The 12202-nt window shown below is 37.6% G+C and overlaps 1 protein-coding gene across 1 annotated transcript; it reads right to left on the bottom strand.

Moving 5' to 3' along the window:
• Positions 1-2825: 2825 nt before the first annotated feature.
• Positions 2826-3592, bottom strand: LOC111785778 (uncharacterized). Its single transcript, XM_023666169.2, has one exon. The coding sequence runs from the start codon at positions 3386-3388 to the stop codon at positions 2909-2911; it is 480 nt and encodes a 159-aa protein (XP_023521937.1). The 5' UTR covers positions 3389-3592; the 3' UTR covers positions 2826-2908.
• Between the last annotated feature and the right edge of the window lie 8610 nt (positions 3593-12202).

The following is a 12202-nucleotide window of genomic DNA, read 5'->3' as shown; positions in this document are numbered from 1 at the left end:
AGGGGAACGAAAGATTCCTTATAAGGGTGTGGAAACCTAATCGGTTGAAGTTTGGGTTGACATAGCCGGTACAATTGAATCAACCTTGTTGTTGTCTTCTTCCTTCTCTCTGGAAGGAAGAAGACGTGCACGACCGTGGTCGTTGCCGCTTGAAACTTTGCCTCTCCAGCTCGGTTTACTACATTTATCCTCTTGATTTCTTCATGAAACTTAAAGGTGGTGTTACAAGGAAGAGCTAGGGATTCATTTCATACTTTCTCGTGGATTGTAGCCTAAATAATTCTCCTCCAAAGTTCGTCGAAAATTGTTTTCCTCGTCAGAGCTCTCCACCCATACAAATCTTATTCGACAACTATTTCTAGAGGTTTTGAGGACTCAAATTCTTCATGGAACTTCTTCCTCATTCTTCTTCCCTCCAGCTAAAGGAAATGTTTTGGAGGAATGCCTTTAGGTGTGGCCTTAATTTTGAGGATTTTTTCTCGGTTTGCAACTCACCCGAAAATGCAGAAGTTCCTTTTCTTAGGCAGCTTGTTCTAGAGCGTGTTAGCTCTCAATTTCTTCATCAAAGCTACTCAATTCAATCCTCTGAAGCTAAAGGAATTCTCAATTTTAAGAAAAATAGATCTGGATCATAGATAGGAATTTGATACTTACTCCCAAATTATACTTGAAACTGATTTTCTTCGATTGGGCACGTTCTTGGGACTAATTTTCTTCGTGGTCTTTTATGGAAATACTTCTTTAATGGCGTACGGGATTTGGGGAATGGGTTTTAGGCGCCGAAGGTGATCTTGTTTAGAAGTAGTAGGAACAAGTTTGAAGGGAAATGGTAGACAATTAAATTCAAGAGTAGAAAACCAAAAAAACTATAACTCATGATTGAAAGCTCAACTTAACTCGATTCTTGTTCCATATGAATGTCCCAACTTTAGACTTTATAGAGGAAGCTTACCGACATTGAAATCTCTAGAATCGTCGTGATTTAGAGATTGAGTTTTCTGGATTTCTCGTTGGCAATATCTTGTCCGATCAACAAGCAACCAACCTTGAATTATGACCCTTGGATATGATAAGGTGTCTCCTCTAGAACGTATTCGTAATTATCTCAAAGTTCAAGGGTAATTTGGTAATTTGACATTTTAAAAATATTTTATTATTTTTTCTTGTGTGCAGACTCCAATTAAATTTGAGCCAAAAAGGTTATATAAATACTCTGTAAATGGTTTCAATTTATATAAGAAACGTTCATGCTCAAACGCACACATCGTGTTTACAGGTTTGCATATCCTTTCCTAACATATAACCTAATTTTACATACTTATACTTCTTTACCTAACCTAACATACATACTTTATATCCTTGATTATCACGCCGGGCTTAAATGTTCTGAGGAAAGTTACAACTCTTAGACAGCTCGTGAAATGTTCAGAGTTTCATTTTGAGGCTATTTAATGCCATGTTTGTTGTCTTTGTAAAATAAACTGAAAGCACAATGGTTAAGTTTATTTGCAATTCTACTTAGTAGTTTAGGTTGCATGTAGAATCATTTAAGCTCGACATGAATCTCAAACAAGTGTTCTTACATTGAGATATTTGATCAACAAGAATCATTCGAGTTAGACATGATCGATATTGTTTGTGGAGTGATTCAAATTTCAAATAAGTGTTCTTGCCTTGAAATATTCGATCAACCAGGTAATTCGAATCCTATTCTCCTCATAGTGATTCGATATCATTTGGTATCAAAGCTTTCCCTTGGGTTAATTTCATATCAAGAGAGCTTTCCCTTGGGTTGATTTCATATCAATACTTGTCATACAATACATTATAGCTGTACGATGTCATATTCTTACTTAACCTCATGACACATAAGAGACTACTAACGCACTCTTAACACACAACTATGTCATGCTTAACCTAAACATGCTCAAAAAGTTTAGTTGAAATTTTTTTTTAGCAGGGTTTAGTCGATACCAAGGATGTGGTCCATTCTTACATTTTTAATTGCTTTATTGTCTTGATAATTAATTAAATCTTTAATCTGAAAAAGGTTTAGTTGGACACGAGGTATGAGTTATGATGGGTCTTAAACAAGCATGACTAAGCAAACTTGTTAAAGCTCTGCCGATGATGAGCGTGAAAGATAGCTAATCTAAGTGACCCATAAATTCGAAACGTTTTTTGGGATGAATTTTCTAAAATACAAAAAGTACAAAATTTGGTTACGTCCCATCAGAAATGGATTGGCAAGCCAAAAAAAGTTAACTTAGTAGACTTGATGAGTCATTCCAAAATTAAAAGTTTGGTGTGTACACCAAACTTTTAATTTTATAGATAGTAAATCCAAAACATAAATCTAATAGGCTTGATAGGTTGGAGTAAAAAAAAAAAAATTATACTCGGTTAAATCTTAATTTTTTATTTTTATTTTTTTAAGTTGAAACCTCAATTCAATAAAAAAAGTTTAGATTGGACCCGAATAAAAAAGTTCGGGCTACTAAAAGCTCAACTGATACCAAGCTAAACCAAGATGGTCTAAGCACACCCACGATTCAATAAAACTCGGTTGATAGATGATATGATTTATTGATTTTGAAATATATAAGATTTGAAAGTTGGGTGAGTTTTATATTGAAGTGAACTTAAAATTAAGCTATATTTGTAACTATCATGGAATATTGTAGCTAAAAACATAAATTCCAAAACCACCCCCAAATTCAAACAGGTAGATACCAGAAGTCCACATTTACCCTTTTTACAATGAATGAAGAACAAGAAAAATTGGGTTAAAATTTTTGAAATATTTTGAACGGTGGAAAAAGAAAGAAAGATAAAATAAATAATGTATTAATTTGTGAATTCTTATTGATTTATACATTTTGAGAAAAATAAAAATCCGACGCGTTTTTCAGGCTGATCGAGTTTCCAGATTCCGGCGGGAAGTGTTCTGCAACAAGAAAAGCTTCTTCAAAACCTTAACAATCCCCGTCGTCGTCTTCTTCCTCCTCGTCGCCGTGCTCCTCGACTTTTCCGACGGATCCAATTCCGGTATCTCAACCGATTCAATCTCCGCCGATTTCATCAACCTCGATCTTCGATTCCTCGATAAGTCCTCGTTGAGATTCTCCCAGAGCACATCCATCTTCTCCGCCGCCGCGGCCTCCGTCTCCTCGTCGCTCCCGAGTCTCCTCCTCCTGTGCAAGGAGGACGTAAATGTGACGGCGGCGAAGCGATCGGTCCTGTCAGTGTGGGCGGTGGTGTCTCTGAAGTTGGAATCGGAAATGGGAGATGCGGCGGGAGAGGCGCGCCAGAGCGGCGGGGAATCGATGCTGCAGCGGGTGAAGGAGTCGAAGACGGTGGGGAAACTGAAGTCATCTTCAACCGCCATGGATTTGGATTGAAATGAAAAAATGAGAAATTAGGGAAAAGAAATTGGAAATTGGAGAGAATATTTGGGATTTGGGATTTGGGATTTGGGATTTGGGAATTAGGATTTGGTGGTGGTGGTGGTGGTGATTTGTATGTGGAATTTGCAGTTCAACTGCTTCAACAAAGTGCTATAATTTCTCTTTCTTTCTTGTTTATATTGTTATTTCTTTTTTTCATTTTCCATTTAACTTTTTTTTTTTTTTTTTTTTTTTTTTTAAATATTTATTATAGTGTTCATCACTTTATATGACATTAATGATATTTTTTGTTTGAACCTCTAGAACCAAGAACGAACAACTCAAAAATTTTGGATTGGTTGAGTTGGTTTTTTTTTTTTTCCAATTATTTAAAAATTCTATTTATCAACTATACATATTATATTAATAACTAAAATCTCATACAATCAAATATCAAACATTCACACGCCACTAACTCACCATTAACATTTGTTACATAAGTTAAATATTCTTCATTTTCATAATAATTTTAAAAATAGGATAGAATTGGGTTGAATTTGTAATCATATTTTCAGGTTAGTAACCCATACGAGTTTTAGATTTTACAAAAATTCAACTACACTTTATTTATACATAATTTATTGGGTGGATACATCTCCACAATGGTATGATATTGTCCACTTTGAGCATAAGTTCTCATGACTTTGCTTTGGACTTCCCCAAAACGCCTCGTACCAATGGAGATAGTATTATTTGATTATAAACCCATAATCAGTCCCACATCGGCTAATTTAGAGAATTATTATGGGTTTATAATCAAAAAATACTATCTTCATTGATATGAGGCGTTTTGGGGGAGTCCAAAGCAAAGCCATGAGAGTTTATGCTCAAAGTGGACAATATCATACCATTGTAGAGAGTTGTGCTTATCTAATAGATACCTTTTGGCTAATGCGATGTGAACGGTCTCAAAATCACCATCGGGTTAAAATTTAATATTCCATGGATTATAATCCAAGTTTGAAAAGTCTAATTCATGTCCCTCTAAAAAGCAATCTACTTCTAAACTCTCATCGCATCCTTTAACCTAATAGGTATCCACAGATTTGACTTTGGGCTCTAGGAAGTTTGGGTCTAACTTCTACTACTGGACCCAAACTTCTACTACTACTGGTCCCACTTTGCATGAAGGAGGTGGTTCACCCATTTCTGGCATCACAAGTCTTCTAAGTGACAAATCTCTTCTATGGCGTTGTAGCTTGCTTTGCCTAAACAGTGTGTAACTTAAATGATCTAGAGTTTACGGGTAAACTTGAGTGTCTTGTCCTTGTAACACTACTGATTCGATTGTAAAGACATTTGAATGGAGGTATTGTCACAACTCAATTTTTGAGTTGCTTGAAGCAAATATTGCAACGTGGATTGACGCAAAAGAGTTATGAAAATACAAAGAAAATTTTTTTCTTTTAAAACAAGAAAACTTCGAAAAATGAAAAGAGAAAAACGTGCACAAAATATACATAAATATTTACATTATACAAAAATATCAGGGGGATTTGAGTGCCACTCTATGGCTCCCTCTCCCGTTCAATACTCTCTTGTTCTAACGAGGGACTTAACATGGTTTCTTGACATAAGGATATTAGTCTTAGGGCATTGATCTTGCATGGTTCTTAGTCAACTCGGTAGCTATCTCTAACATGTTCCAAGATTGCTCTCCGTGAAAAACTTAGAAGGTCACATCTTTTGTGAATACCATGAACGTGAAATGTGTTATTCGGTAAGAAACATGCCCAAAACATCCTAAAACATAGGGAAAAAGAGCCTACAATAACGTAGGGAAGGATAACTTGCAAAAACATGGGTGAGCATCTGGGCGGGACATTCTATCTAGGGGAGGAAAAACATGAAACATAAAACATGACATCATTCTAAAAAAAACATGGCACATGACATCTCACGTAGATGAGGAAAATATGAAACCATATGCACCACGTGGTGGGAAGTCAAAGGTCATTTAAGACATGGTTTAGAGTTGTACTTAGCAATCTTAAAATGTTAGATTTATGCCCTAAAGTCTAGTAATTAATTATTTAGTTTTCAATAATAATTTTGATCATTTTATTTACAATTTAATATTATTCATTGTAAGAAAAATAGAAGGTTATTATTGTAATCTTGAACAATATGTGTTCACATACGTGATCATGTTCAAATAATAACCTAACGGGTTTATAGTATATGGATAAAGATAGGTGTCTTATCTTCGTAATACTATTGATACGACCCACTTTGTCATTATTACAAATGATTTAATCCAAATCGTTCATGTGGAGACATGTGAGTAGGAGTATCCTATACAATGAGTTTGTATAATACTAGACCACAAAATATTTAACCTCTCTTTATAAACCTATTAATTGGGAAGATTAATATTCCACATAATGATCATATGTGACTCGATCTTAATCCTGAGTGAGTTATGAACTCTTGCCTGTGAAGGCTTATCCTTTGATTTGCATGGGTGAGAATGACTTTTGTAATCGAGTCACTATAATATATATATCATTTTTTAGACTTGACTCAATAGGGAGCTGAGAACATAATTTTACAAGATAGAATTCACTCATTCCCCTATGTAGTTCCCTTAAGTGCTGATTTCGAGACTTGAACAATGGGCCCTACCTTCTCATTATTTCGAGAGGGACTTAGTTTATGATTGTATCATAAACAAATTATTTATTAGAGAATAAGTGGTACTTAGAGTGAAATAATTACAGGAGTAAAATGGATTTTTAACCAAGATGTAATTACAAACAACTCGTGAATGATAGACTTATTTGTAATGTTGATATCAATGGACACAACTTGTTCTACCGTGCATAAGAGTGCAATTTTAAGTATATAATAGATGATCAATAAATGAAAATTGATTAATTAAATAGTTTAATTAATTAAGTTTGTATCATTGGAGCTTATAATCTAGAGTCGACCTCTTGTAAGCTCATACTAATACTAAAAAGTTCAATCTAGTTGAAAATAAATTTGAAATATTCAAATTAATATTTAATATATTAGATATATTAAATATATAGGAGAAATTATATTTAATTGGAAGGATTTAAACTAATATTTAATATATTAGATATATTAAATATAAATAGAGAAAAATATATTTAATTTGAAGGGTTCAATTTTTTATTTAATATATTAAATATAAATAGAAAAAAAATTATTTAATTGGGGGAATCTAATTTAATTATATATTAAATATTAAAGAGAAAAAAATATATTTATTGTATTTGATACCACCAAATTCTACGGAAGTTCTCGTAAATAGAATCATTGGGTTGAGCCAAAATGATCCAACACTTTCTTCGGTATATAATTCCAAACTATTCTTTCTCCAATCCAGACTCTCTCACAAGCCTAAATCTTGTGTTCGAGTCATACCCAAAAAGATCTTGTGGAATAACTTCTATGTTGTTGGAATACACCAAAATTCATAGCCCTATTGTAACATTACGATTTTTGTGCCTTGATTATTTGAATTGTTCTTAATTTTCTTGTGTAGGATTCTAATGGAGTTTATTTTATGGAACAAAAAAGAGATGAGAGCTAGTTTGATTGGGGTTTAACTCAACGAATTTAGGGGTGACGACTTGCCACGTTATCATCTTCCTTCGAAAACCGTCTTCCAAAGCTCCATACGTTGAGCTTTAGCCCTTAATATCTTTTATAAAGTTGTAGAGGGAAATGCAAGGAATAAGAGACCAACCCCGTGCTCTATCTTGGATCATGGCCTAGATAAACGTCATTAGAATAACTTTGAAAATCAGCTTTCTTGCCTGTGCAAACCCATGGATCTTGCTGTAAATCTTGTTACTTCCAACTTTTTTAGCTCTCGACCTTTTCATCAAATCTCTTCCTCTCCTTTCCCTCAATCTAATTGTTTCTCGAATTAGATTCCCGAGGGACGAATTTGCATGGATGCTTCAAATCTTGCGGTCAAAGTCTTGAGTTCCTTGATCAACCTTAAACTTGTTTTTTTCCTTCTCCTACCCCTCGATTCTGTCCTCTTTAGGCTTCAACTCCATGACAAATTCCATTTATTTTTTGTCACGAATCTAATGATTGGGGAAATGAGTTCTAAGCAACTCTCAAATCTTGATTTCTTCGTAAAAGTTATAGGTAGTCTCATTTAGAGGGTATAGAAACAGGTTAGGTATTCTATGACTCGAAAGAAATTTAATAATGGAAAACCCAAAAACTAAGAGCTTGATGCTCACGATGGAGGGACTCTCCAAGCCCAATTTCTTGTCCCAAACAATTGCCCATAGTCTCTCATTTATAGAACACCTTTGCATCCTACCAACTAAGGTGGATTAGACTAATACTAAGTTAGTCACGTCAGACGTCTTGACAATGAATTTTATTCAACTTTCTGCATATCCTCTTATAGCTTCTTTTGTCTCGTAATCAATGCAACTGAGTGAGTTGTCTTCCTATTTAATGTGTCGGCTAACATGTTAGTTTTTCTGGGTGGTAAAAGATTTCTTTGTCGTAATCCATCTTCAATTTCGATCACCTTGTTGCCTTATGTTAAGTTCCTTTTGCATAAATAGATACTTAATGCTTTTGTAGTTAGTTTATACTTGTATCCTCTCCTAGTTTTTTTTTTATATTTTGAGTGCAAATAATACCACTACTAACTCCAAAATATGGGTAGTAACACTTTTACTTCTTGAGTTGTCAGGAGGCATAAGCTATTATTACTTTACGATTTTGCATTAGCACGCATCCTAGACCTTTTCTCGAGACATCATTGTAAACCTCAAATTTGCTTGAGTTATTCGATACTATGAGTACTGGCGCATTGTCGGTGAAACTCTTTTCACGCATTGTCGTCCATACAAATGGTTTACCCTTCTTCATTAATTGTCGTCCATACAAATGTTTTTCCTTGATGGGGTTTAAATGTCACTTATCGAGCACAACAATCGATATAAGCATAGTTTGTTGCTAGCAAGTCCATTCTAAGGATGATGTCAAAGTTTTTCATGTTTACCCTGGCCAATGTCACCTCCCATCTTCGTTCTAATGTCATCACCTTGATAGCTTTAACTTTGTATATACTAATATCTCGATACCAGCACGCGTAGATACTGTAAGTGGAGACTTCTCTAGTGGCTCTAACTCTAGATGAGCTTGCTTAATAAATTCTTTGGAAATGAAAGAATGCGTAGAGATAGAGTCAAATTGTACATAAGGTAGGTAGCAAGGATGGGTAAATTACATATGAGTATTGTCTCGGGATCGTCGGCCCTCTACGTCGCTAGTTTTGGTTTTAGGTTTGGTTTATCTGCATGTCTATTATCCTTGTTCTTTCAATATGTGCCGTTAGCATACTTGTGGTCATCTTGCCACGGTTAAAATAGGTACTAGTACTCTCCTTCATGCCTCTAATGACATTTTGGCATAGAGGCTTATCCTTCTTCTATGTCGGGTGTTATTATATGGTCATTTCTCCAACCTTTAGTGCAACAGAGAGGAGTTCGCGTCATTAATGAGCATGGTCTACCTTCTTACCCATCTAGGTATGCATGTCTAGTGGTAGCTACTCTGAGGGCATAGGCATAATCACTAAATTTATCCTTCTTCTATGTCGGGTGTTATTATCTGGTCTTTTCTCCAGCTTTTAGTACAACTTAGAGGAGTTCGTGTCATTAATGAGCATGGTCTGCCTTCTTACCCATCTAGGTGTGCATGTCTAGTGTCACGATCATGCTCGTCCAAGGTGTGTTGCCCATGCCCGCATGCCCATGACAAGCTAAACTTTTTATGTCTTTTCATATTCCAGTATTTTACTTTTGTATTTCTAAGAAGTATGACATTTAAAAAATATCATGTCTAGGCTTGCCAGACATGAAATGCCTCAGAATGTACTATAGGGGGATACGACTAGTTGTCAACTTCTCCCTACCCAAGGTTATATACTGTGAGCCGTTGTTATTTCTCTCTTGCTTGCTTATATAACGTCTCTTTCAAAAATCTCTCTTTCGAATATCTCTCTCTACCCTCGTTTTCTAAAACCTTCTCTTAAAACCGAGGCCAGAGGCTCGAGCATACATCGCTTGGCCGTAGGCGATCAAGAACAAATTGGCTTAGCTCACTTGTCGTTGGAAAGTGAGTGCCGCACAATTGCAAGTCCGCTGCCATCAAAAGTGCAATTGTGACAAGTGGTATCAGAGCTTTGTTAGCTCCGTGACATAGCAAAGACCGAAAACATGTCGACGACAAAATCGACACCCAAATCACAAGCCGACCGGGCTTACTTTAATAGAGGAGGAAATGCTGTCCCTCAAAGAAGTCCCTGACACCATCCGCTTCCTGGAAGCACGGGTGATAGAATTGAATGGAAAAGTCGTAGAAATCGACGCAATGGGCAATCGCCTGGATGGGTTGCTAACCGCAGAACTGATGTTTCGAGTAACCTCGCTCGAAGAAAGAGTTGCTCCTACGAGCAGCCCAAGACTTAGCTTCTGCAATTGCCAGCGCCGAGAGACTCCTAGACTTTGGGAACGAAGCGGGTTACCAAAGAAGACTAACACAGGCACCAAACACTGGGGGCAAAACATATAAATCGCTAGGTCATCGAAATGGAAGCCCCAATAGGCCAAACGGAAGTAACGATAGACCAAGCGGGTGGATAGATAGACCTCCTCATAACAACCAAGCGGGGACATCTCGAGGAGCTTACCCTCAAAAGAACCACCCGACGACACCTTTACAATGCCTGTTGTGTAAAGGCCCCTACAGACTGTCCTACTGTCCTCATCGGGCCTCTCTCAGTGCATTCCAAGTGTCCATTTAAGAGAGCAACGACACAGGAGTCGAGACTATGCCAGACAAGAAGGAAGATCAAGACAACCCTCGAATGGGCGCGCTCAAATTCTTGTCAACCCTCCAACGGAAGGTCGACCCAAAGGAGATAATAGAGAAAGGGCTCATGTTCATAGATGCGACAATAAACTCTCAACCAAGCAAGAGCACCTTGATAGACTTAGGAGCGACCCACAACTTCATCGCCGATCAAGAAGCACGAAGATTGGGACTCACCATAGAAAAGGACCCCGGAAAAATGGAAGTTGTCAACTCCGAGGCCTTGCCTATTGGTGGGAGTTTCCAAAAGAGTCCCCTTCAAATTAGGGGCTTGGACAGGAGAGTTGGACCTTGTCGTGGTTCGCATGGACGACTTCGACGTGGTACTTAGGATGGACTTCCTCCTAGAACACAAAGTTATCCCAATGCCACTGGCGAAATGCTTGGTGATCACCAAATGCAACCCCACAGTAATACCTGCAAGCATCAAGCAACCAGATAATCTTAGAATGATCTCGGCCATACAATTGAAAAGAGGACTCACACGAGAGGAACCTACATTTATGGCTATACCACTGATGGAAGAAGTGACCACTGAGGAAACTATTCCAAGCGAAATCAAGGAGGTACTAGACAATTATGCTGACATAATGCCATAGAGCTTACCACAAACATTACCACCCCGTTAAGGCATTGATCACGAAATTGAACTCATCCCCAGTGTTAAACCCCAAGCGAAGAACGCATACTGGATGGCTCCCCCTGAGCTAGCCGAATTGAGAAAACAACTAGATGAGTTGTTGACGGCAGAATTCATGCGGCAAAGGTGCCTTACGGAGCCCCCATACTATTTTAGAAAAAGAAGGTTGGGACGTTGCGTCTGTGCATAGATTATAGAGTCTTAAACAAGGTGACAGTACGCAACAAATACCCACTGCCGATAATATCCGACTCGTTTGACCAATTTCACGGGGCCAAATACTTCACGAAGTTGGACTTACGATCAGGTACGTATCGCCGAAGGGGACGAGCCCAAGACGACGTGTGTGACAAGATATGGGGCCTTTGAGTTCCTGGCAATGCACTTTGGCTTGACAAATGCCCCAGCTACGTTTTGCATGTTAATGAACCATGTTTTCCACGAATACTTGGATCAGTTCGTCGTAGTATACCTCGACAACATAGTTGTATACAGCACAACCCTAGAAGAACATGAGGTGTGCCTGAAGCTAGTGTTTGACAAGCTGCGGCAGAATCAGTTGTACGTCAAGAAAGAAAAATGTGCCTTTGCACAAACATGTATCAACTTCCTTGGACATGTCATTAGTTGTGGACAGATCGGTATGGATAGCGATAAGATAAAAGCTATCCAAGAGTGGAAAATCCCTACTTCTGTATCCAATGTGCGATCCTTCCTAGGATTGGCAAACTACTATAGGCGGTTCGTCGAAGGGTTTTCACGACGAGCCGCCCCATTAACAGAGCTCCTGAAGAAAGACCACCCTTTGTCGTGGTCAAATAAATGTCAAATGGCCTTTGAAGATTTGAAGGCAACCATGACGAGGGGTCCTGTTCTCGGGTTAGTAGATGTTACAAAGCCATTTGAAATAGAGACAGATGCTTCCGACTTTGTCCTATGTGGTGTCCTTATTCAAGAAGGTCACCCCATCGCTTATGAAAGTCGAAAACTCAACAATGCTGAAAGGAGATACACTATCTCCGAAAAAGAAATGCTGGTTGTGGTCTATTGCCTACGAGACTGGAGACAGTATCTCTTGGAATCATAGTTCGTAGTGAAGACGGATAACAGTGCCATTTGTCACTTCTTCGATCAACCAAAATTGACGGCAAAACAAGACTGGTGGGGCTTCCAGTCGTTGGCTGAAGAATTCGATTTCAAATTTGAACACAAGGCAGAAAAGAGTAATCAAGCA

This window comes from Cucurbita pepo, chromosome 2 (genome assembly GCF_057944985.1).
Source record: "Cucurbita pepo subsp. pepo isolate OVF chromosome 2, ASM5794498v1, whole genome shotgun sequence".
Classification (NCBI taxonomy): Eukaryota; Viridiplantae; Streptophyta; class Magnoliopsida; order Cucurbitales; family Cucurbitaceae; genus Cucurbita; species Cucurbita pepo.
The sequence above is the reverse complement of the archived record's forward strand: the minus strand, read 5'-3'. Positions and strand labels throughout refer to the sequence as shown.

Bases quoted from the DNA above. Each gene is read 5' to 3' on its own strand.
- LOC111785778 (XM_023666169.2), bottom strand. From the start codon at position 3,388: ATGGCGGTTGAAGATGACTTCAGTTTCCCCACCGTCTTCGACTCCTTC.